The sequence below is a fragment of the Benincasa hispida genome, chromosome 9, assembly GCF_027475165.1.
Source record: "Benincasa hispida cultivar pf3 chromosome 9, pf3_genome.v1.1, whole genome shotgun sequence".
Classification (NCBI taxonomy): Eukaryota; Viridiplantae; Streptophyta; class Magnoliopsida; order Cucurbitales; family Cucurbitaceae; genus Benincasa; species Benincasa hispida.
Genome location: NC_143486.1, coordinates 32856518 through 32881055, shown reverse-complemented (window position 1 = coordinate 32881055; position 24538 = coordinate 32856518). Strand labels below are relative to the sequence as shown.

Here is a 24538-nt window from a genome sequence, read left to right as displayed (position 1 = left end):
TGTTATTAGAATTTTACCAGAAATTCAACTCTATTAAGCGAAAATAAACTTAACTATAAAAAATAAAAAAACAAAATGATTATCGAATAAAGTCGTAAATTTAAAAGCAAGAAATAAATTATTATCATTTAAAATTTTAGGGACTAAATTGTTATTATTACGAAAGTTAATGGATAAAAGAAGCAATTATTTTTCATCCTAAGGATGATTTTTCTCTATTATAAAACTTGTAATGTTGAGTTTGAATTCAAGTTTTTGTTACAAAATTGGAAGTTTTTAGCATTCATTAGTTTGAAGGAGCTTATAGTCCAACCCATTTAGAGGAGAAAGTATCTAAAATTAGTCAAAAACTAGTAGAAGGAACACAGCGATTTAAAGCGTTTTCATCAATCGTCGTCGACCCATAAATATTTCAAATCGATTCGTCTTCCACATTCCTCGCATAGGCATAATCCATCGCCTCCTCAATCTTTCCCAATTTCTCTCTCATTCATTGCCTCTTTCAATCCTCTTCTAAGAAGAAAATCACGGGCCAACCTTTTTGATTCTCCCACATACTCCTTTCAATCTTGTAATCGCTTGTAATTAAGGTAACAAAATCATTCATGCTATTGAAGTTTTGGTTGTGGATTATCATTACCTTGATTTTGATATTTCTTTCTATAGTTCATCTTTGACTGCATTCTTGATTGGGCAATTGAAGTGATTTCTGGCATGTTTGAGAGGATTGTTCTGACATTCAAATATATGAGTTAGTTTAATACCATAAATTTTGTTATTTGAATGGTTTTTATTAGGAGATGGGATTACAGTTGGTCAAATTGTTGGACTTTACATTGGTTTAGAACTTGGGAGATGGGTATTTTATGGTGGTGAAAATGTTGTTTTATTTTTGAAATGTTATGAGCTACATAATGCACATGGAACAGGATGTTCATCCTTTTGCTCTCGAAGTGTGGAATTAAATGTACCCAATTCCTGGGAATTTGGTATCAACTTAGAGCATAGTTCGTTACGGCATCGTAAGCTTGTCTAAAAGGTTAGAGGTTCAAATTTCCACCTCCACATGTTTTTGAACTTGAAAAGGACGTATATATTTGGTTACAAGGAGACATTTGAACTTTTTGTACTTGGATAGCTTAGAGGTCTCCTTTGTTTAGCTTCTCACCTTTTTTTTTTGTGGGTATTTTTTGTGTTTCTTTCATTGTCAGTAATTTGGTTTTTTTCTTTGTTAAAAAAATTATTTTCGTTGACCTCTCTGTCTCAATGAAAATTGGGTTTTCCCTTAAAGTTGATAATTATTCTAACAGAATTACTAACTTGGATGGCTAAGACAGGCTAATTGATTTGGATGTTTGGTTGCGTGAAGCTATCTGGGATTCTTATGACGAATACTGCAGCCGCAACTGAGCTGGATGCATTTTATCCAATTAGATCTGAATGCCAAGCAGAGATTCCGAAGACCCGCTTTAAAATTAAGGTATGAGAACCTTTAAAGCCTTTTCATCAGTTAAGGTAGGAAATGATAAAAAAAAAAACTTGTCTTTGGAATGCTATTTGTGCTAGAAGTTGGTTATCCTGGAATTATTTTTCCAATTAACTCACTCATTCAAAAAAATAAATAAATGAAGAAGAAGGAAGCTTGTTTTGTTTTCAGTTAACTCACTCATAATTCTTGCTGGTTTGCCCTCCTCGAATTTCATCTTTCTTATGATGAAGAATTCAGCTATTTCAAGCATATTGTAATATGTATACAACTGTTTTTATTTTGTTATGTCGCAGCCAGGGAAAACTCTCAGTGCAAGAAGGTGGGATGCAGCTTTTTCTAAAGATGGCCATTTGGATATAGCCAAAGTGCTAAGACGAATTCACCGTGGGGTAATATATATATCTATTTGATAACAATTATAGTCTTAACTTTGTATGCATCATTACATCATCTATCTTCGTATTACACCTATCACAATAAACTGCTCTGTAGCACTAAAGTTTATTTAGCTGAATTTTCTCTTTATGTTTAAATTAATTGTTCAAATGAGATGATTTCGTATTGTTAACGTAACAAGAAGCTTTTTCTTTATTGAACTTGTTGGGGATAGGGACTTTATTAGGTTCATTACCTTTTTTCACCGTGGTTGAGTACGAAGTTCTACCATACCCATTGCTGAGACACCTCCAGTGTTTAACAAGTTTAAGTAATTTGGGTCCTATTTGTAGGGTTATGTAGGAATGTGAAATTGAAGCTAACTGAAACCTTTTATGAATCCTTTGGGTAAAGAAGAATCACATGACTCTTTTTTAATGTATTTCACTTAAAGTCAGCTGGATTTGTTGGCGGTCGTCTGTATTGGACAACCTCAAATCTTCCAATACCAAGTTTAAGTTCTTGATCGTCTCAGCACAGTTATTGCTGATTTAATATGTCAAAATGTAGCAAAAGGCTTGTGCAACTATTTCTAGCACTAATTATATTTTTCATTCTAATAGGGTATTCACCCTTCTATCAAGGGTGCAGTTTGGGAGTTTTTGTTGGGTTGTTATGACCCTAATAGCACATTTGAAGAAAGGAATGGAATCAGACGACAACGTAGGTATATTTCTTCACATTTATGCTCGGCTTGGACAATTAGGAACTAGAAACTTAGACATAGTAGGAAGAATTTGTCCCCCTCAAATTATCTTGTAAACCTTGAGTTTAGTTCTCTTCTCTTACTCATGGGATGGGATTGATAAAGTTTGCTTTATTTGAACCTTATTTAATGATGGTATCTTTTTACATATACAAGTTTTTAAGAAATTAATATTTTCTTTTATATGCAACAAAAAACAAGGCTTCTCATTGATTTGATGAGAACTAAGATTAAGCACATAAACTAAGGGAGCTTAAAATAAATCTCTCCAATCATGTTAATAGAAATCGACACCGATTTCTTCATAACAAATTTAAGAGAGTTTTACAGAACTTTTAATTTAAGTGTAAAATTGACAATTTCAAAAGAATAAGGACAAATTGGGAACTATCTAAAAGACTAAGGACTATTTGGTATATTTAATTTTTTTTTCCTATTTATGTATTTATTTTTTCTGTCATTAAGCCAAAATATTGTGATTACAAATAGAATACGTGAAACCATGTGTTCCCCCTGTTAATATATTCTCGTCCTCAAGTTATCAGGAGCATGATACTCGATCATGTTGGATTCAATTGAGTTCTTCAGGTTTATGGTAGTTCATTCATTAAGCATTAGGTTCCATCATTTCAGTGTTTTGCAAGGACTATCAGATCTCAATCCGCAAGTTCCTTGGATGTAGAACTGAAAACTATATGCTTATTACAAAACATGCATGCTTCTACACACACATTTATATATATTCACACATACATATATAGATTCATACATACATATATATAGATTCCTACACACACACACGCATATGTATGTATGTATGTATATTATCAAATATTAGTGTACACTGTACAGTGTAGTGCAATTTTTTGTTCCACATAATGTGTAGCTTTTTTCAAATGAATTATTCTTTTTCTTCATGGTATCTTGATTTAATTTCTTGTTTTCCGATTTTTTGAATCAAACAAGTCCAATGATTTTTCTTTTTGCTTGGGAGTATTTCAAAAAATAGTTTTTCCATTGTATTTGAATTTTTTATATCAGAAATATAAAATTTTAAAACAATATTCACATGTTTTTAGTATTCTTATATTCTAAATCTACTACCAAGTACATTCTTACAAATGGTGAAAACATGGAATACAACTCTATGTTTCACGAAATTCCTTATTTTCAAGGTCTTGTTTTTAGATCACTCAGGACACCAACCAATGGACTCTTTTAATCTTAGGAAGCAGGGTGGAACCCTTTTTTTTTTTTTTTTTTTTTTTTTTTTTTTTTTTCCAATAAATAATTTATTGACTTTATTAAGGGAGCAATATGACATCTGGAAAGATGAATGTCAAAAGATGGTTCCAATTATTGGTTCGGGAAAGTTTGTTACAACGGCTATTGTCACTGAGGATGGACGGCCAGTACAGGAGGAAAGAAGCAGAAATTTACAAGAAATAGATACCGTGGGCACATCCTCTGATTCTTCTCTGGGTGCAAACAATTCTGCTTTAGACAAGAAAGTTATTGAATGGAAGCTAACCTTACATCAGATAGGTAAGAATTTGATTCACGGTCGTATATGTTCTAATAAATAAGGTGGTTTGATTTGTTTATATTGATTCTTATCTTTTTGTAAATATATTCATACTGGGATACTGGGTCTTTGATTCTCTCATCAAGAATAGAAATTGAGAAATATTTTGATACTTGAAAAGTAATTAGAGGGTATTGAGTATAAACTTGGAAACATGGACATGGACGTGCCCAGTCACGCTCTGGGAGTGTGTGTGGCGTGTCCAACATGCAAAAGGGAATGTCTGCTTCTTCCATCGTTATTATTATTTAGGATTCATGATGGTTGCGTGATAGACTCATGGATGCGTCCCTTTGGAAAAAAAAGGAGAAGTTAAAAAGGAAAAAACCTCATTTATAGGCTACACGGGAAAACCATTCAGAAGGAAAAAAGCTAGTTTGAGAGAGTCCATTTATACACTGTAATGCCCCACCTTAAACAACGAAAGTGAAAATTTGCTGTAATCGCAATCCCCCAAAGGTTTAAAGGAAAACAAATATTCAATCGACTTCCTTTTTATTTATTTATTTTTTTTTTTAGTGAAGTACATTTTCTTCATGTTTCATGTATTTGGAAGAGTTAATCTATCAAAGCGTACTCAGAGATGTAACATATTGATATAAATTAAACACCACACCCTAGTGCTGTTTCATCTGTATATGTGCTGACCTCAACACCACGATATGTTTGGCATTTTAGGTGAGATTTAAATGTACTTCTGTCTGTGTACCAGAGTTTTTTGTTTTTAATGAAAACAATGACTTTCATTGAGAAAAAGTGAAAGAATGCACGGACATACAAAAACCGAGCCTACAAAAAGGAGATCACCCTTTACAAGAAGGGGCTTCAACTGTGGCTGTGGGCTACTGATTTCCCCTTTTAAGGGAAAAATGGATAATTGTCTGAGGTTCCAGTTTTTTTTTCTTTCAAGCATTGTATGCCATATTTTACCAATGGTTTTATTACCTCATGTTTTTGACGAGTTGTGCTTAACTCAAGCTATAGAATTTGGCTTGCAGGTTTGGATGTAGTTCGCACAGATCGAGCTCTTGTATATTATGAGAATGAAGCTAATCAGGCAAAGCTTTGGGATATTCTTGCAGTTTATGCTTGGATTGACGGTGAAGTTGGTTATATGCAAGGCAGGTCTCCCTTCCCAGTTTTTATTAGTTTTTCTGAAGCAAGACAGAGTTTTTAAAATAAAAAAGTACTTTACAAGGCATTATCCAAATTTTCTTTTATCATATGAAAGTTACATAACAGTTCCACTCATTCAAATTCTTACGATATACATATTCCAATTTGAAGTTCTGATGGATTCAATTTGTTGGCAGGGATGAATGATATTTGCTCACCAATTATAATTCTACTCGAAAATGAAGCAGATGCTTTTTGGTGTTTTGATCATGCAATGCGAAGACTGGTGTGCACTATTATCTTCTTATGTTGGTGATAATTTTTTTTTGAAACATCCTATGTTGGTGATAATAATATGGGTAAATTACATTTGAGTGAAAAAAGATATGGTTAAATTACAAATTTGGCTTATAGTTGGGCATAGTTCCTATTTGGTCAGGGTTTTAACCGTTTCAATTTAGTTCGAATGGGTCTCCATGGTTTTAAAAATCTTAATTTGGTCCTCATAGTTTAGATAAATCTTGCAAATCTTTTTCATTTTGCTGGTAGTAATAGTGGACTGTATAAGGGTTGGGGTTGAATAAAAAAATGGAAGGAAATAGGCGGGTCTTTCAATGGGATAAAACACATTTTTGGATGATATGTGAGGTTGAACCAAACCATAGGGACCGAATTACCAATTTTAAAATTATTGTATGAAGACCATATTGTAATTAAATTCAAACGATAAGGATTGAAGTGGAAATTTACTTGGACAAATATTATCAAGATACTAGGCGGTATATTCCCTACCATAGGGATCATGTTATGGGCTCATTTTTAGCATAATTATTTAATGTGCTATGCAAGCTTCACTAAACTAGCATTGACAAAGACTTGTAAGATGTAAAATTAAAAGTTCAATTACTTGTTGAAAACTAAAATACAAGAGTAGACACAATCATGACAAATTATTTTTTTTCAAGTACAGAAATTAAATATGCTTATCCTCGAAAGTTGAGTGTGTAAAGCTTTTTTAAACTTAGGGATGCAGTTGTACAACCTTTAGGACAAATCCCTGTTCAAGTAAAAGTCAGCAGAATGACTAAAATTTATAATTTAACCATGAACTGTCGTCAGAATATAACTAAAGATTCATAACAGGGGAGAGCAAAGTTTCAGTTCCTAACCATAATGAAATGCTCAATGTTGTAAATTCTATAATCTATTATTTACAAGATCTTTTTTCCAGTTCACAGTTCTCATACTCTGTTCTCCTCCTCTCTCCCTAATGGCAGAGAGAAAACTTTAGGTGCAATACTGGTACAATAGGAGTGCAGTCTCAGCTGAGTACGTTATCACAAGTAATTAAAATTGTTGATCCTAAGCTCCATCAGCATCTTGGTATGAATTTTTCTTTTCAAAATCATCTTTTAGTCGTAGGACCCAGATACTGCGGTTTTTTGTATATGTCGTTTACCAAAATACAACAGGAGTGCTTTCTTCTTCTTCTTCTTCTTCGTCCGCTTCTTCTCTCTTGTTTTTTTTTTCTTCTCTGTTCCAAACTTCCAATTTTATATGCAACATCAAATGTCAGGTTAAAATTAATTATTTGCAATTTCTCTCTTTATATCATGGCCGTGACCATTCTCTGAATTTGGAAAATGTATGCTGAGTTCCTTATAATGCACCATGTCAATGGTCCTTGTAGTTCTATAAGTTTCAATTTAGTCGTGATGTTTGAACAGTTTAAAATTGGTTTTTATGATTTTTAAAATGTTCAGTTTGGTCCCTATGGTTTGATAAGGCATCAAAACTATTTCTTTTTCTATTTTTAACATAAATCCTAATAAAGTCAACTACCACAATTAGCAATATAGGAACCATTAGCTTATTGCCATTTATTAAAAGGTGTCAATATGGTAATGATAGGGATAATTTGTGAGATTTGACCAAACGGAAAACAAAATCCAAATGAAAGACTAAATTGAAAATTTTTAAACCATAAGGATCAAATTTGTAACTTAACCATATATATATACTTCAATGTAAAAGTTGGTGTTACTTTAACCAACTTCGATCTTTAGAGACAACTGATTCTTGAAGTAGGGAAAAAAAATAAAAAATACTTCACCTGAAAACACTACAATTGAGAAACACATCCAAGGACCCCGATAGTCTGGCTGGTACAAAAATTTGGTCAAGTCAAGTCTGTCCACTAGGCGTTGGCCAGAGTACTTATTTTCATATGGTAGTATATATATATATTTTTTTCATCTTTCCAATAGTTGATTGTTGAAAGTGCTTAATAAATTGTTAAATGCACTATATTTGGTGCAGTATTCTAATTATATTGATGAATACTCATCCTAAAACCTTGAAGGTGAAGCTTTCATCATTCACCATGCCTTTTCATTTTCTGACAGATTTTTTTTTTTTTTTTTTGGAAAAGATTTGATTTAGCTCAATGTATCTAATTCCAAAAGTTGATTTGGGAGTTGAAATAAAATACAACATATTTATATTTCTCATAAAGTACCAAATATCAATTTCTTGTCCACTCACAAGATTTTTGTCCGTACTACTCTCATGTTTCGTGGTTCCTTTTGGGTTTGATCTTAAAGATTATGTTACAGAAGATTATACTTTCATATTTGCAGAGGAGTTAGATGGTGGAGAGTATTTGTTTGCATTTCGGATGTTGATGGTGCTTTTTCGCAGAGAGTTCTCCTTTGTGGACAGTTTATATCTTTGGGAGGTAAAGAGTTTTTATTTGATGAGTTTGATAGGAAATGTGGTTTAGACTTCTTGATGTGAAATGCTGCAAACATGTAATCCTGAAAAATATTTGTTGGGACCACTTCTTAATAACGAGATAATATTCTTTAGAAATAATTGGAAACCAATCATTGAAATAATGAAAAAGATGCATACTACCAGAGCAAACACGATATTAAAGCCAGCTTAGTTACATGCATCTTGACTAATCTTATAAAACAATCTTATGACTACAACATTTGACTGTCAACACATTCATAAGATTTTAATGTCTTAGATAGATGGTTGCTATGGAGTTTGAACTCATTTCCTCCCTGTCCCATTACCACTTCAACATTTGCTAAGCCAACCTATAGTGGTGAACCCAATCTAGATTGATTATAGACATGTTATAAAGTTCAAACCTCGAGTTTAAAACACCAAGTAAACAATGAAGTCTGGCTAACATAACTCCAAACCTTGTTCCTGTTTTTTTTATTTATTGTCTTGTAATCTATTGTTTCTTTCCAACCTATGCTCGCATTAATTTGGCTGTAAACACTGAGCATTCTTTTTGTGAAAAGAAATCACCAAAGAAGATTCTTTATTCAGAATTCCATTAGAGTTTAAATTAAATGGAGAAGTCCAATCATCCTTCCATAAGTCACTGATTTTTCAAGTTGACCTTTCAATCTTTATGCCTCTAAACGTATTTTCAAGTGTTTTTTGGGACCATCTTCGTAAAACATTATTGTGTCATTCACTAATTGAAAATGAGAAATATGAATCCTAGTTTTACCCACGCAGAATCCCTCAATAAAACCATTGGTACATTCCCATCAAAACAACAAGGAAAGGAGAAAAAGGATCTCCTTTTTCAAGCCCCAGAAATCTACTTCTATAATTCCTGTGTTTTCCATTTAGTAACTCTAAAAGCCTTGTATTTGACATACCATTTCTGGTCTAAGTTAACCTGAATTAATTTCTTTAGGACGGCTGTCACTTCCTTATTACCAATTAGACAATCTCCAATCTTTACTAGACTAGACAGTTGTTGGGAGGTTTAAGGACCACCAATTAGAAATCCAAACCAATGTTATCATATGCCTTCTCCAAATTAATTTTTACGACCTAACTCTTCCGCTTGGATCACTTCCACTCTAAAGTCATTCTAAATGAAATCAAATATTAATAACAATAAATCAATTTTCTTTTTTAGTTAACCATGTCTAGTTTTGAACTTTTGATTAGCAATCATTAATTCATTGTTAATAATTGTTATATTATTCTTACTACATTGATTGAATTTGAAATATTAACTTGCAGGTTGATATTAAATGATTTTTTTTTCAAAACTATTAACTTTACAATTTTTTAAGAGGGTTTTGCCTACCGACTTCATAAGTCAGTGTTAAATAACTCAACTCCACCAACTTCAAGTCTTCAATAGTGTTCACTATTGAAGTTTACATATTTATCAAGGAGCTTCATCTTCACAACTCTACACCCCCAAACATAGACTTTCTAACCCCAACATATTAACTCTAGACTTAAACCTCAAATCTGCACTCCAGGCCCAAACACTCCTTACAAGAAAATTAACCTCTAGAAACACGAAATAAAAAGTGGTAGCTATAAATATTGATAAAATGTTGCAAAAATAGTATTCAACCTTTCAAATTTACAAGCTCATTTTAAAAAAATGAACGAGGAACTCTGTATTACTTATTCAAAATTTTCCTCTCTTAAGTAATTTAATTTCTCCTCTAAATATCTACCATCTCGGTCAATGTCATGTCACATTAGTTTATCTTCGACTAGTGAACATTTACCAATGGAAATGGTATGATTGAAAAATAGTAAAGTGGAAAGGGATCAAATGAACTTTTTGATCAATATGGATATCGACTAAGAAGATTTTTGGTATGTATATATTAAAATTTGTTTAACTGATACAGTAATATAGACTGGTTTCAGATGATGTGGGCCATGGAATACAATCCAAACATGTTCATATCCTATGAGTCAGGATCTGCTTCAAAGGGAGGAGCGGGATCCACTGGGAACGACAAACAGCTAAAACAATATGGAAAATTTGAGAGGAAAAATGTGAAGATGGGATCCAATGACCAGCAACTTCCACTTCCAGTTTTTCTAGTTGCAAGTGTACTTGAGACCAAAAATAAGCGAATTCTCAAGGAAGCCAAAGGTTTGGATGATGTGGTAAACGTAAGTAAGACGTACTCTTCTTTTCTTTATCCTAATCGTTATCATACCGTTCATGATAGGATTATTGTGGATGTTTCTTTTTAATGTTGGATTCATGATTTTGGCTCTAGATCCTGGGTGATGTAACTGGAAATCTGGATGCCAAAAAAGCATGTAATGAGGCGTTGAAATTACATAAGAAGTACTTGAGCAAGGTATGAATTCGTGGAGAATTTCACTTGAGTTAGCTATGAAATCTTCATCAATGAAAAAAGGGTTCAATTTGTTTGGATGATTATTTGTTAGAAGTTCAAAGACGAAAAGATACTATCTTAAATAGATGGACCAACATGTAATAAGCTTGAAAGTTTAGAAGCTAAAATGAGATTTTAAGTATAAAAAAGAAAATAAATATAAATAAAACAAAATGGTGGGTTAATTCATTCACTATTCAAAGGCTTTTAATGGTTTATATTCCAGATGAAGAACTGACGAATGATGCTGAGCCTCAAATGGTACAAAAGGACCCAGATAATTGTTACTTCAGCAATGGGTTCGATTTTTCCACCACAGTTAAATTTCATGAATTTCCATTCTATTTCCATTTATCATTCCAAGGAAATGGTGGGAAAATTCCAAGTTTGCTTTGTATATATGTGAGATGTTTATGTATTGTGATGACTTTTAGCCCTTTGGATATTGATCTCTCTTTCTCTAAGTCTTGATTCATCTTTGGATTCTATTATTGCTTCATTACTTTATTGCATTTATATATATATATGGTAAAAAATAATATATTTTAAAGAGTAGAATATTTTTTGACACCTTACTATTTACATAGACTTGTAGGACTTTTGAATATAAATTTCTTCATTGCCTTTTTCTTAAAACCAAAAGCGTAAATTCTTTCCTATCTGTGAAGCCCTCTAAAATTTCAGGTAGTCACTAAATTTTAAGTTCAACATTTTAACTTCGACCTCTAAGAAAAATAATAATAAATTTAACCTTGGAGTTTGACGCATTTCCATCTAAATTTTCATTAATTATCTAATTGAAATTGATGTGATAATTGAAAAATAAGTCTATTTATTTATAAATATAGCAAAATGTCAATGTCTATCAGTGATAGATTGTGATAGACTTCTATCACTTTCAAGTCTATTGTGGTTTATTGTTCGGTGATAAAAGTCTATTGTAGTTTATCATTAATAGATTGTCATTTTGCTATACTTGAAAATATTTTTAGAAGTTTTACCATTTAAAATAATTATTTTTTATTAAAAAATATACATTTTTTAGTTTCCAAATAAAATATATTTTATAAAATTTTCAAAAAATATTTGCTTACTTTTTAGTTTCTCTTTCCCTCTCTTCTTCCTTGCTTTCCTCCCTCCTCTCATAGATGGCAGTTGAGAACTGCAATTTTTTCTTTCATTGTCCTTAACCTCCCTTGTTTGGGTTCACCGGATGGATGATTTAAAATTGGTGGAGGAAATGAAAATTGTCCTATCTTTTAAATTTGAGGTTTTTGTGACTATTTGCTAATATCATATTCGGGTGAAATGATCAAATTGGAACTTCAAACATGCATATTAGTTTTCCCTCTTGCTCTTTGCTCTTTGCTCTCTCGCTCTACTCACTCTTTCAATCTCCTTTTTCTCTTGATTTTCTCTCTTTCTTGCTCTCTCGCTCTCTCGTACTCATTGCTTCGCTGTCATCTCTTTCAACCTCCTCTATTCCTCGATTTTTTTGTTGTCTCGCTTTCACTCTATCTCACTATCTAGCTCTCTTGCTCTCGTTTTGCAACACAAACTGAAATAAGGGACTAAAGAAGAAGTCGATCGAATCTGGTCGCTTAGACTTGCCAGAGCTAGTTGTGTGGTATTGCCAAAGGACAAAAAAAATAGTCCATATGAAAAGTGGGAGAGGAGAAGAAGAGGGAAAGAACGAAAGAAAACACAAAAGATAAGAAATATGAAGGAAGATAACAAAAGAAAGTGGGATAATTTTGTAAAATTGTTTGAGAATGACGTGAGCTAGAGATAGAAAAAAAAAATTAAAAAGTGAGGCAAAAATTATTTTAGACAAAAATGAGTCTTTTAATCAATTATCACTAAGAAATTATCATGCCTAATTGATTAAATGGTATGATTTGATTTTGATGATGCTGGATAGAGTCAATTGAATTGGAAAGAATTTACACATGTAAGTTGGGCTAAGTTCTTGAATAGAGAAATTGATATTTTCTTAAAGTCCGTGATGAAGATTACCATCGAATAGAATTTGCACACTTGAATTGGAAGTTTGGGGATTGATAGATAATTTAAATTCTGTTTTATGTTTTTAGATTTATTAAATTTAATAAATATGTGTTTGACTGATAATTTATCTTTTGTTTCTGAAAATTGTTTTCGAATGATGTGATTCAAATCGAATAAATTTTGAAAACAATATTTTAAAGTTTTCATCGTATCCAGATTTTGAATTTCAAATCTTAAAATGTAGAATTATATTAAATAAAGATAAAAACATGTAAAAGTACAATATTATAAACTCAATTCATTTTTTTTAGAAAAATGTAACGTATATTATGTAATATATTATAAATTATATAATATTACAAAATAATAATTATATAAATTTTTTTAACATAAATTATATTTATAAATGATTTATAATAGTTTATTGTCAACTCAATATTAATGGGTAACTACAACTAGTTTTATGATCAATAAATATAAAGTGTCAAACAGATTTTAAACAATTGTTTAAATTAGAATCTAATTTCTGAATCGGCTACCACACTCATATGTTAAAACATAAAATACAATTTTGGGTTTCATTGAATCCATTAATCTCAAATTTATATTTTCAAATTATGTACCAAACCGACCCTAGTTTTCTCATTCACCTTTGTTTATTTATTGTTTAATTTTAGTTTAAAAAAATTTAAATCAACAATTATTAAACGGGGACATAGTTTTTAAAACCTTGTTTCTTTTTAATTTGATTAAAAAAAATTCAAATGATTATTTAAAAAACTTGAAAACCATCCTAAAGAAATCAAGAAGAAGCAAACCTAAATTTCAAAAATAGAAAACAAAAAATAAAAATTGAAATCATAATCAAAATTTAGAAAAAAAAAAATATCAATTTATACCTTATACTTTGGTGGTTGTACTAATCAAAACTCAGTACTAATAACTGTATCAATTTAAATCTTAAACTTTCGTAAGTATGTCAAAAACTCATTCAGATGTTTAAAAAATATGTTGTAAAACTTATAATTGTTTTAAGTAAATTTCTAAAGTGTCATATGTGAATCAATTTGGATCATTATTAAGGTTGTATTTGAAAATCATCAATGCATCAATTCTTACACTTGTGTAAACTTATTTACTTGTTGGATTAACAAAATGGACGATTAGAATTGTTGCATGGACGATTTTCAGAGGAAATCCTAATTGAGAGTTCAAATTGACGAGATCATGAAAGTTTATGGATTTATTTGATAAAATTATAAGTTTCACACGATGTTAATCTAAAGAAAACATATGAAGGGTGTGTAAATTGATACAATTACGATATATATATATATATATATAATATTGGAATAAATGGTACGGAAGTCTTCAAGTAGGGTTGCATCTTTCAAACCTATCAGTTGTGTTCCTTTATAAATGATTTTGCTTCATAAATAACTAAACTCTAGAAATGACATGACTATTGGAATGGTCACGAATTAGTCTATAAATATGATTTTTTTTATTAAAAAAAAACGTTTTCCATAGTATTTTCTTCTTTTAAAAATTTCTCTCCATTTTCAAAATCTACTGAAGAAGATCGATACATCTACAAAGTTTAGTTTGTTGATCATGTGGACAGGGTGCTACATCCATAAGAAAGATAATTTGTTCTATCTTGGGAGGCAACTACTCGCTTAGACATTAGGGTGAGTAAATTTGTTTAAGAGACAATGTAAATTCGTCAGACTCAAATCTTTAATGTATATAATTTTTATGGTTTCATGTGCTTTTCCCTCCCTAACAATGTTAAGACAAATTTAAGTATTTTGCACATTTTAGTTTGTTAAATTTTGTATATAAGATTTAGAGGCCTTTTGATTAAGTGAATAAAATTCCTTTGTTTCTACTTTTATGAATTCTTAATCTGAGTGTTTTAGAGAATCTTACTAGTAAAAAAAAAAAAAAATTGCTTTTGGTTATTTTTTTTCAATTACAAAATCTGAGTATTTGCATGCAACAACCCTTCAAGGAATTATATATAATATGTTGTAAGCCAAAGATGTTAATCTGAGTGTTTTTAGAATACATAATCTGGTTGGTGTTTCTGCTTTTACTTCTTGCCTTTAATTTTTCATGTTCTTCATTTTACATTTGTTTCAAATTTATAAGATGCAGAAGTGGCCATAGATTCTGTTTTAGAAATTAATTTATGTTCTGTCATATTTAATAAATTTATTTTAATTCTTTTTTGGTTCTGTTTAAGATATTTAATTGATATATTGTGTGTGTTTTTTTTAAAAAAATATCAATATTAATTCTGTCATACTCTCAATTGGTGTCAACAATACAGTGAGTTCTGTTTGATACATTTTTTTCCTTAAATTTATTTAGTTATTTATTTGGTGTGATTTATTTGTTTGAAGACATGACTTGAACCAATTTCAATTTTGTTCCTGCTATTGGTGTTGCCCATAGGGAGAAACTTGAAAATTTTGGTGGTGTTGATTTCAAATGTTGGCAACAAAAATGTTGTTTTATCTCACCTCTCTGAACTTGACAAAATTCCTCAAAGAGAATGTTCTTGTTTACCTGAGGGAGAATCTGACAAAGAACAACAACTTGCTCATGATGTATGAAAACATGTTGAATATCTATGCAGGAATTATATTCTGAATGGACTGGACAACACACTTTACTTTACAGTGTATATAGTAGTGTTGATTCAACAAAGAATCTGTGGAATTTACTGGAGAAAAAGTATAAAATAGAAGTTGTCGGTTCGAAGAAATTCATAGTTGGCAAGTTTTTGGATTATAAAATGGTGGATTAAAGAATGGTGATAAGTCAAGTCTTGAACTCCAAGTAATTCTTCTTCATGATTTACATTATGAGAATATGCTTTTGAGTGAATTATTTCAGGTAGTAGCAATAATTGAAAAATTGCCACTCTCATGAAGAGATTTAAAAAACTATCTCAAATATAAACGCAAGGAGATAAAGTTTGAAGAACTTGTGGTTCATCTTGGAATTGAAGAGAACAATAAAATTACAGAAAAAGGTTCTCTGGACAGTTTTATAGATCCCAAGGCAAATATTGTTGAAAATAAACCACAAAGTAAGAAGAAAAGGAAATTTTTTGATGAGGTTCAAATCAAAGACAACAATACACAAGAAAGTTCAATGACAAGTGTTTTAATTACAATAAAATGGGACATCAATCGAAGGAGTGTCGCAAGCCAAGGAACTTTCGGAAGAAAAATGCCCAAGTCCATATAACCGAGATGGAGTTGCAAACATTGTTTTATTTGCCTAAAGCGTACAAAATGTCTAGTCTTTGATGTAGTAATTATTGTGAACTTAGTAAGCTTTATGTTTGTATGAGAATGTAATACTCAAATACTCTATCTTTAATAAAGTGAATATTATTTAGTTTGCTTATTTGGATGATTCTCCTAAAGTTTGGTATTGGATGATGTGGATTTAATTCCTAATTTGCATATGGCTATTATGATTCTCAATTTTCCTATCCAAAAGTGGTAAAAGAAAAGTATTTAATATAATACATTGATACCATTATAAGTGTTTGCTAAGAAGCAAATAAAAATCTATTGCAAGGATACCACAAAATCTCAGTGAGTAGATTATGAAAATGGTATTAGTGTGGGGTATTTGGTAATATTAGCTATTCTTAAATTGACAATCCAAGTTTAGAATATTGGAAGACAATTTAAAAAGAGGTTGAGATATGTTTGAGTTGGTTACAGAATGTTTTCATAGTATTCCTAAAGTTTAAATACATCCTATACTTCTTTAGTTAATGATAATATGTCTCGGCATACATGACGAAAACATAATACAATCAGACAATACTTTCTAGTAAATTATCACAATTGACTCTGTAATGTCAAAAGATAATACTGCGGATCTGCTTACAAAAAGTCTAACTAGAGAGTTGGTTGAAAGTTCATCAAAGAGAATGGGATTAAAACCTTTAATTTTAAAAAGTTAACTAACAACTTAGTTGACTGAAGATCCTAAGATCTAGGTTCAACGGGCAAACCAACCTTTGGATAACTTAATAAGCAATGCGTTGATTTTTTTTTTCTTCCTACCCATTGTAAAGATGATGAGACGGTGCAGGTGTGGTTTTAGGGTAAGCATTATGCTATTAATAAACTGAAGAAATGATATGACTATTCGAATGATCACGAATTAGTCTATAAAATGTCATTTCTTCAATTTGTTTTAAAAACATTTTTCATAGAATTTTCCTTCTTTAAAAATTTCTCTCCATTTTCAAAATCTACTGAGAAATTCGATACATCCACAAAGTTTGAGATAATTACTATCTAAACTCAGGTATTAGGGTGAGTAAATTTGTCTTAAGGAGATAAATGTGAATTCGTTGGGCTCAAATATTTAATGTATATAATTTTTATGGTTTCATGTGTTTTGCTTACCTAAAAAAAAAGAAAAAACTCTTAACTCTAATTTTCTCCTAAAATCATGTTAGGGGGCATGAGAGAATACAAAACCTATTTTTGTTTAAACACGATGTCTTCTGTGAAGGCAATAATTATGTTCTATGTTCAAACAAGTATGCGAGCTCCATTTTTTAATTGGATTGTTGTTAAGGTAATCATTTGAACTTCTACTTAGTGGTATAATATTTTTTTTTTATTAATATTGGATTTCTTATTACATGGATTGAAATTTGTGTACTTATTGTGTGATAAAAAATCGAGTTACATGTGGATACTATATAATGAAGTCTATACAAGATATAGATATTCGTAGAAGCATAATGATTACATTAAGAATGAGCATCAATAAATCGGAGTTGATTTTCTGACAAAACTATCACCAAACCGACTATGGTATGTTTAGTAAATGTTCAAACCGACCTCTGTCGTTGAGGAGTAAAAGTCGATCAGTCGGTCTGTTTGGTCAGTCGACTCGATTTTTCGATTTATCATGTTCACCTACATATATGTGGTATAAATTTTCTAACATTCATCATCCTTAACTTTTTACACTTTGTATAATATTTTTAATCTATCACGTTTACTTGCTTGTTTGTAGTTGATGAAACAAACAAGTATAGTTAATTTGATTTAGACAAGAGCATAGTTGAGGATTATGAATTCGTTGGACGATACATATGATATATGTTTGTTAGCATTAGTCACTTTTATTAGCTTATATATTATAGGATGCGATTTCAATTTTTGTTAGGTTAGGCCTTATATAACGCGTTTTCAGGATGCACACTTTGTGTAGAAAAGTAGTTTGCTTATTGGTTAATGAAAACCTTTTTGTTCGTTATTTTGTGTGATTTTGTTTATGGATAGTTTGTTAATATATGACTACGGTTGGATTGAAAGTTGACAAATATATTACTTGTTTCAATGAGATTAATTTGGTACTATTCACTTAGTCATGTGTGAATGAAACCCTGCGATTGCTAGTTTTATAGTTGGTTGTTTGCTTGTGCTAGCTAATTTATATAAGTGATTCAATATGCGAATTGCTAGCTAGTTTTGTAAGTAACTATTGATTTCGGAGAATTGGGACATTTATATATATATATATATATATATATATATATTACTTGTTTCAATGATGGTTTATATATATATATATATATGTTACTTGTTTCAACGATGGTTTGTGTTAGCTATTTGATGAAAAATTTCTAGTGCGAGTTTGATGACTCTTTTGTAATATCTATCATAGTATAACCTGCAGTTGCATAAAATTGAGCATAGTCCCAAGATTGGGACAAACTAGTATAAACTTTCGAGACTATCCTCGTAATTTTTCTTGTGACCTCTTGGTCGAGAGAGAATATTCCTAAACTAATTGAGTTACATATGTTCAATTTGACACAAAATGAAACATTTAAAATCTTAGAATTTAGATTAATCAAATGAAGTTGAAACTATGAAGACCAAATTGAAACATTTAAACTATTGAAACCCAAATTAAAACTTTGCCCAAACTATAACACCAAAGTGTAATATAATGCAATAATAATGACATAATTTACTCAAGTTTAGGGTTTAATGAGATAATTGACGATTTTAATTAGGGTTCGTTTGGTAACCATTTTATTTTTTATTTTTTAGTACATTTTATTTTGGATTTTTTGTTTATGAAAATTAAGTCTATTTCCTCTCAATTTCTTATAATGATTTGCATTATTCTTAAGTACAAGAGTCAAATCCTTAGCCAAATTTCAAAAATAAAAACAAGTTTTTTTAAAATTACTTTTTTTTAGTTTTCAAAATATGACTTGGTTTTTTTTGTAAATATTGGTAAAAAGTATATTAAAAAAAACAAAAAATTTAGAGGTAGAATAAGTGTTTATAGGCTTAGTTTTTAAAAAACTAAAAATAAAAAATAAAATGTTTATCAAATGGGATCTTAGTGGAAAGAACTCTCCTGGTTTCAAAACTTTTATAGAAGTACAATTTAGTCCTTAAACTTTCGTTGGTAGTGAAGTAGTCCATGTTCTTTCAAAGTTGTAATAATTAAATCCCTAAATTTAGTTCTTATGCTTTCAAATTTGTAACAATTTAGTCTCCAGTATGCAAAATCTCATCGAAGTTAAAAGTCGATGTACCTTTACTATATATCAACTAAAGGGCCACTGAGTTGGTTAATATAATAGTTGGTAGGTTATAATAATCTATGTTTGAGGTATATACGATTATTAGTCTGGATAGATAGTAAATACAGTAACAAAGAGAGATAGAAGATGTATCAAGAAATAGCAAACACGCTGACAATTAAGTAAACACAATGAAATATTTGAAAAATAATATTGTAGTTAATTGTAGGTTATAATAGTTAAAAATAATGGTAGAATTGGAACCCCATGGAGTGGGCTATAATAACCCACTCCACTCACTGGAAGTTGTGACCCAAATAACTCCTAAGTATGGTAACTACGATGAGTATCACTTTTAGGAATAATAATTAAATGTATAGCAACATTTTAAAAAAATAGCAAAGATAGTAAAATCTATAAGTGATGGACTCTATTATTGATAGACTCTTACTAATGGTATCGTCTATCACTGATAGACTTCTAAAATTAGATCTAAATTTTGCCAATGACTAAAAAAAAAGTATATTTGAAGGGAGAAAATAAAATAGGAGGCAAAAATAAAAGGATAGAGAAGAGAAGTGAGAAGAGAGGATATTGATTTGACTGGAGTGAGGAGCATTGATTGGGTGGAACAAGACAAGTGTCCTTATATGTATTAAAGCCATGTGATTAGTACTCTGCACCTCTGCATTCATCCATCTTCTTTTAATAAGGGAAATTGAAGCAAATTGAAGCACCCTTCTATTCCAAGGACATTTCCATTAAGTTGCTAAAAAGTTTAGGCTATAAAATATTTTTCACATGATAAAAATATGAGACTAAATTGTTAAATAAATAAATAAAAAAAAACTATAAGAACTAAATTGTTACTCTTATGAAAATTTAAAGATTAAAAGTGATTTTTAACCAATTTTAATTTTGTACTTATTTTTTCTTTCTTCTTTCAAAAGTGTCTAATAAATTTTTTAACATCTAATATTGTATCAAAAAGAGGCTCCTAAACTAATAAAAGTGTCCAATAGAGTTTTAAATTTTAAATTTCATATTCATTAAGTTCTTAAATTTTGAAAAGTGTTTAATAGATTCTTGTACTTTCAATTTTATATTCGATATACTTCTGTTTTCTTTTTCTAAATTCACGTATCTACTAAATATAAAACTGAAATTTTAGGATTTCATTAGATATAAAATTCAATTCTATTTGGTCGATCAAATTTTAGATACAAAATTTAGAACTTAAGAATCTATTAGATACAAAATTAAAAACCGAATAGTCTATTAGATAATTTTGAATATTCCAAGATCAAATACATACAAAGCTAGAAGTTTACCGACTAAATTTCTAATTTAACGGATTAATTTTTTTTTTATATTTATTTAAAACTTTGGAGAGCAAGAAGAAGGAAGCAAAACAAGAAAACAAAAAATTTACGGTCAATAGCGATCATTAATGTGAGGAAGGAGATAGAGACGAGAAGAAAGAACAAAAAAAAAAAGTGTTACAAAGTATTTACTTTATATATATATTATTTTTAAAAATTTAAATAAAGATTTTTTTAGATGTACTAGCTAGACACAAAATTCAAAGCTTAAAATTCTAGTACGGATAAAAATTAATTTTATATTTATTAAATCAATTATTTTTTCAAAATTATGAATATATTAGGAGTCTAGTGGACACAAACTTGAAAGTTGTATAATCAATTAGATGCAAATTGAAAATTTAAAGACTTATTAGACACTTTTAAAAGTTTAGGGACCGAATAGTATAAACTTGAGAGTTTTGAGACAACACCCGATTTGGTAAGTAGTTCTTTGTTTTTGTTTTTGAAAATTAAGTCCATAGACACTATTATCACCTCCAAATTTTTTCTTTTATTATCTATTTTTTACCAATAGTTTAAAAAACAAAACCAAATTTTGGAAACAAAAAAGTAGCTTTTAAAAACTTACTTTTTATTTTGGAAATTTGACTAAGAATTTAACCATCATATAAAAAAAAAGATGCAAATCATAGCAAGAAATAAAGAAAAAATATATATTTTTTTCATTAGATAATTTAAGCATAAAATAATTTAAAAGACAAACAAAAAAAAAATGTATAACTTTTCATATATAACCTATTGCTATGATTGGCCACCTTAAATGTCATATCACTTTATTTTCTTCTTTAATATTGATCTCTCTCTCTTTTAATAGAAAAATACACCCATATTATTGAAATTATTGCAAAAGTACCTCTATTAGTTAGAAGGCCAGGTTAACAAAAGGAGTATATCTTTCCAAAAATACAAGTATAAAATAATTATTTTGTTTCTCTCTTTACACAATATACTCTTCCACCTCAACATTTTCTTAATAATACTTTTTTGCACTAAAATACCATTTTAGTCTATATTATTTTAGCTAAGGTATTACTTTTATTTTAAAATTTTAAAAAATATTCACATGTTGTATTTTCTTACCTAAAATTTAATTATTACTATTTAATCAATTTCATTAAAAATTAATTTTGATCAACTAAATTTAAGATTTATGAAAGAACAAAAAGTAAAATTGAACAACTAAAAATGTAAAATTGAACAAATCTCAAAGTATAGTAACCAAAATGATATTTTAACTTAATGATTTTTTTACTTATTTTTAAGCTTAAACCATCATAATTTTTTATATTTAGATTAAGTCAAAATGTCTCATATTAATAATGTCGTTCAAACTTTAGCACGATGCTTGGACATTTGCATCTTTCATATACACACATATATATGAGAATATCGTATATCTTATAAGATATCTCTTAAAGCAAAACATACCATAGAACTTTCAAAATAATATTAAAGATAAAACAGTTCGAGTGACTTACACCAACATAACAATACACAAAATGAATAGACTTAAGACAAACTCTCAATTTAAACAATATTAATAATCAATTAGGAAAAAAATGACACCAAAAATTTGAAGGATTAAAATGTAGGGTGTCTAATTAAAAGTAAGAAAATGGGAAAAATTAATTAATAATATTACCTATGACAAACACATCTATAGTGGTATGCACTATTGATTGGGTCATTGCCTTCAACAGGTACTTGCTCAGCTCTACACTTGTATTTGCATCCTCTACATTCATTGTAAGTGCATATTGGTGCTGTTGAACCAATCATCAACCTTCTTGAATTTCTCATCTTTTCATTTTTCCCCTAAAAATTTTCAATTTTGCATCAATGGCACACATTTAGAACTTTTCTATTTTTCTTTTTCATTTCATTTTAGTCCCTCCAACTTTTGAATTTTTGTTTCATTTTAGTTTTTGAACTTTTGAAATGTCCGTTTTAATTCTTAATTTCTTTTTTACAAAATAACTATTTTGGTTCGTACTATGTTATTTTTCTATCTTAAATATTTTCTCTTGAAAGTTTGCTTATATGACATATATACGAGCATATACACTTGAAGAAACATTAATTAATTTGTTGAACAATCGAGAAAGGTACAGAATAGTACAACAAACCAACAACTGCGACAAGAATGAACTCATAAGATAAATATAAAGTGGGATGAAAAAGATAGAAAATCACTGGAACAAAGTTGAGTAATTAAAAAAAAAAAAGACTCAAATAGTTAGTTTTAAAAAATTTATAGATTTTAGAAGTTGATGATGAAAATAGGATAGATATAAAAATTCTTAGATGACTAAAATAAATTTTTGTAAACGTGTAAGTTCATATAAAATGAGATTTAAGCCCTTCTTTCTTTTTTCCATCTAAAAATGAGAATAAACTGTTTAATAAAGAAAAATTTTCAGAGATAGAAAAAATATCAAACTATTTACAAAAATAGTAAAAAAAATATATTAATAGACACTTCTACCAACCTTTATCACCATCTATCAAATAAGATTAAAATTTTACTATTTTGTGTAAATAGTTTTCCTCATTTTTCTAATTTTGAAAAATAAAAGTTGAAGGTTAATAAAATTTCTATATATATATATAAACGTAAAATAAATTGCACAATACGACATCACAAAAGAATTCAAAATTTTGTTTTACATTATTTTTTATGCTTATTTCCATTTGGTTGTTACAAAAATCAAATACATCTAGTAAATTAACTCCTATTATACATATAGATTCAAATATCGGTTCATATTTATTTTTATTAATTAAAAAAATAAAAAAAAATGCTTCTATACCAAGTTTCAATTTAAAATCATGAATTACAATCACTATAAAGTTATTAATACAAAAAGTTGAACCAAATAAAAGTTAGACCAAAATATAATTCCAATTTCAAAATTCAATGAAAATGACACAAAATTAAATTAATACCAACACAAAAGCAAAACTAATAGAAGTAAAAGAAACAATAACATCACTTAGTAAAGTTGATGCACAATAGTTTAAAACGAGAGGACGTACCTCGGACGCGATTGTTGCTTGTAAAGAAAAGAATTGAGGTGGATGTCGGGTCGAGAATCCTGAGACCAAAAACAAAAGAAGATATGGAGAGAAGAATAAGGTCAAAAAGTGAAGAGAGAAGAGAAAAGAAAAGAGAGAGACCTTGCACTGCCATTGTTGAGAAAAGAAAGGTCATAATTAGGGTTAAAAGAAGAAGAAGTACTGAAACTGGTTTTGCAGCTTTTGCCATTGGAAAAGAGAAGATAAGAAAGAAGAGAAGTTTTGAAGGAATAATAATGGGAATGGAATTGGGAACTGATAGAAAGGAAGAGAAAAAAAAATGTGGTGTGTTTTTTTGGGTTTGGGTTTGGTTTTGGTTTTTGTGGTGTAATATTAATGGTTGTGTTGGTAAGGAGATAAAATTTAACACGGTTAAAAAGAAAAAGAAAAAAAAAAATCTGAAAATTTTAAGCAAATATAACAGCCTTGGTCCCCACCCCCCCCCTTCTGTACCCATATAGCTTGTTTTGTCCCCACTTTATGGAATAATGTTCTACCAAATTACATAAATGCCCCCCATTTTTCAAACTCTATATCAATTTTTTTTTTTTTTTGGTTCCTTTCTCAACTTGTTCTTTCACTTTGTTAATTTTGAAAATAAGAGATTATTGATGGTTGTAGCGATGATGGGGTTGTTTCTTAATAATCGTTGGAGGGAAGTCTGGAAAATTGTATTCTTTCAGTATTGTGTAATATCTATAAGGTTCCAACTCAAGATTTGGAATTCAAACTTTGTAATTGATGGTTCGATATTTTCCTGCATTGCAAGTTACATTGTCTACTTAATTATCTTGAATTGTTCCTAAGAGTAAAGACTATCTCCTTATTTTCTAGGAAAAATATAAGGTCATCCATCACTAGATTGGTCCAAACCAAAACACGTTTAACTATAAAGTTTCCACCACCAATTAGGAGTTAAGTAGTACGTGATCAAGATGCATTTA

At 29.6% G+C, this 24538-nt stretch overlaps 2 protein-coding genes across 3 annotated transcripts; one reads left to right on the top strand and one right to left on the bottom strand.

Annotated features, from left to right (window-relative positions):
• Positions 1-249: 249 nt before the first annotated feature.
• On the top strand, positions 250-10993 carry LOC120084486 (rab GTPase-activating protein 22-like). 2 transcript variants are annotated; one of them, XM_039040278.2, is made up of 12 exons: positions 250-590; positions 1338-1480; positions 1783-1878; positions 2488-2591; positions 3940-4175; positions 5214-5336; positions 5529-5617; positions 6609-6714; positions 7971-8068; positions 10045-10296; positions 10407-10490; positions 10756-10993. In XM_039040278.2, the coding sequence occupies exons 2-12, from the start codon at positions 1352-1354 to the stop codon at positions 10765-10767; spliced, it is 1329 nt and encodes a 442-aa protein (XP_038896206.1). In that variant the 5' UTR covers positions 250-590; positions 1338-1351; the 3' UTR covers positions 10768-10993. The 2 variants fall into 2 exon arrangements, with proteins under 2 accessions (XP_038896206.1, XP_038896209.1); XM_039040281.2 differs by having other exon boundaries at positions 294-590; positions 1370-1480.
• Positions 10994-21944: 10951 nt separating this feature from the next.
• On the bottom strand, positions 21945-23919 carry STOMAGEN (stomagen). Its single transcript, XM_039043143.2, has 3 exons — positions 23697-23919; positions 23556-23614; positions 21945-22334 (listed from the first exon to the last, which is right to left on the bottom strand). The coding sequence occupies exons 1-3, from the start codon at positions 23782-23784 to the stop codon at positions 22158-22160; spliced, it is 324 nt and encodes a 107-aa protein (XP_038899071.1). The 5' UTR covers positions 23785-23919; the 3' UTR covers positions 21945-22157.
• Positions 23920-24538: the final 619 nt, after the last annotated feature.

What these genes read in the sequence shown, in the direction of transcription:
- LOC120084486 (XM_039040278.2), top strand. Translation starts at nt 1,352, where the DNA reads ATGTTTGGTTGCGTGAAGCTATCTGGGATTCTTATGACGAATACTGCA. An exon ending in ATCATGCAATGCGAAGACTG is followed by an intron (nt 5,618 to 6,608) that starts GTGTGCACTATT and finishes CCCTAATGGCAG; the next exon opens with AGAGAAAACTTTAGGTGCAA. An exon ending in GTTTGGATGATGTGGTAAAC is followed by an intron (nt 10,297 to 10,406) that starts GTAAGTAAGACG and finishes TTTTGGCTCTAG; the next exon opens with ATCCTGGGTGATGTAACTGG.
- STOMAGEN (XM_039043143.2), bottom strand. Translation starts at nt 23,784, where the DNA reads ATGGCAAAAGCTGCAAAACCAGTTTCAGTACTTCTTCTTCTTTTAACC. An exon ending in CTCAACAATGGCAGTGCAAG is followed by an intron (nt 23,615 to 23,696) that starts GTCTCTCTCTTT and finishes TTTTGGTCTCAG; the next exon opens with GATTCTCGACCCGACATCCA. An exon ending in AAGCAACAATCGCGTCCGAG is followed by an intron (nt 22,335 to 23,555) that starts GTACGTCCTCTC and finishes GAAAATTTTTAG; the next exon opens with GGGAAAAATGAAAAGATGAG.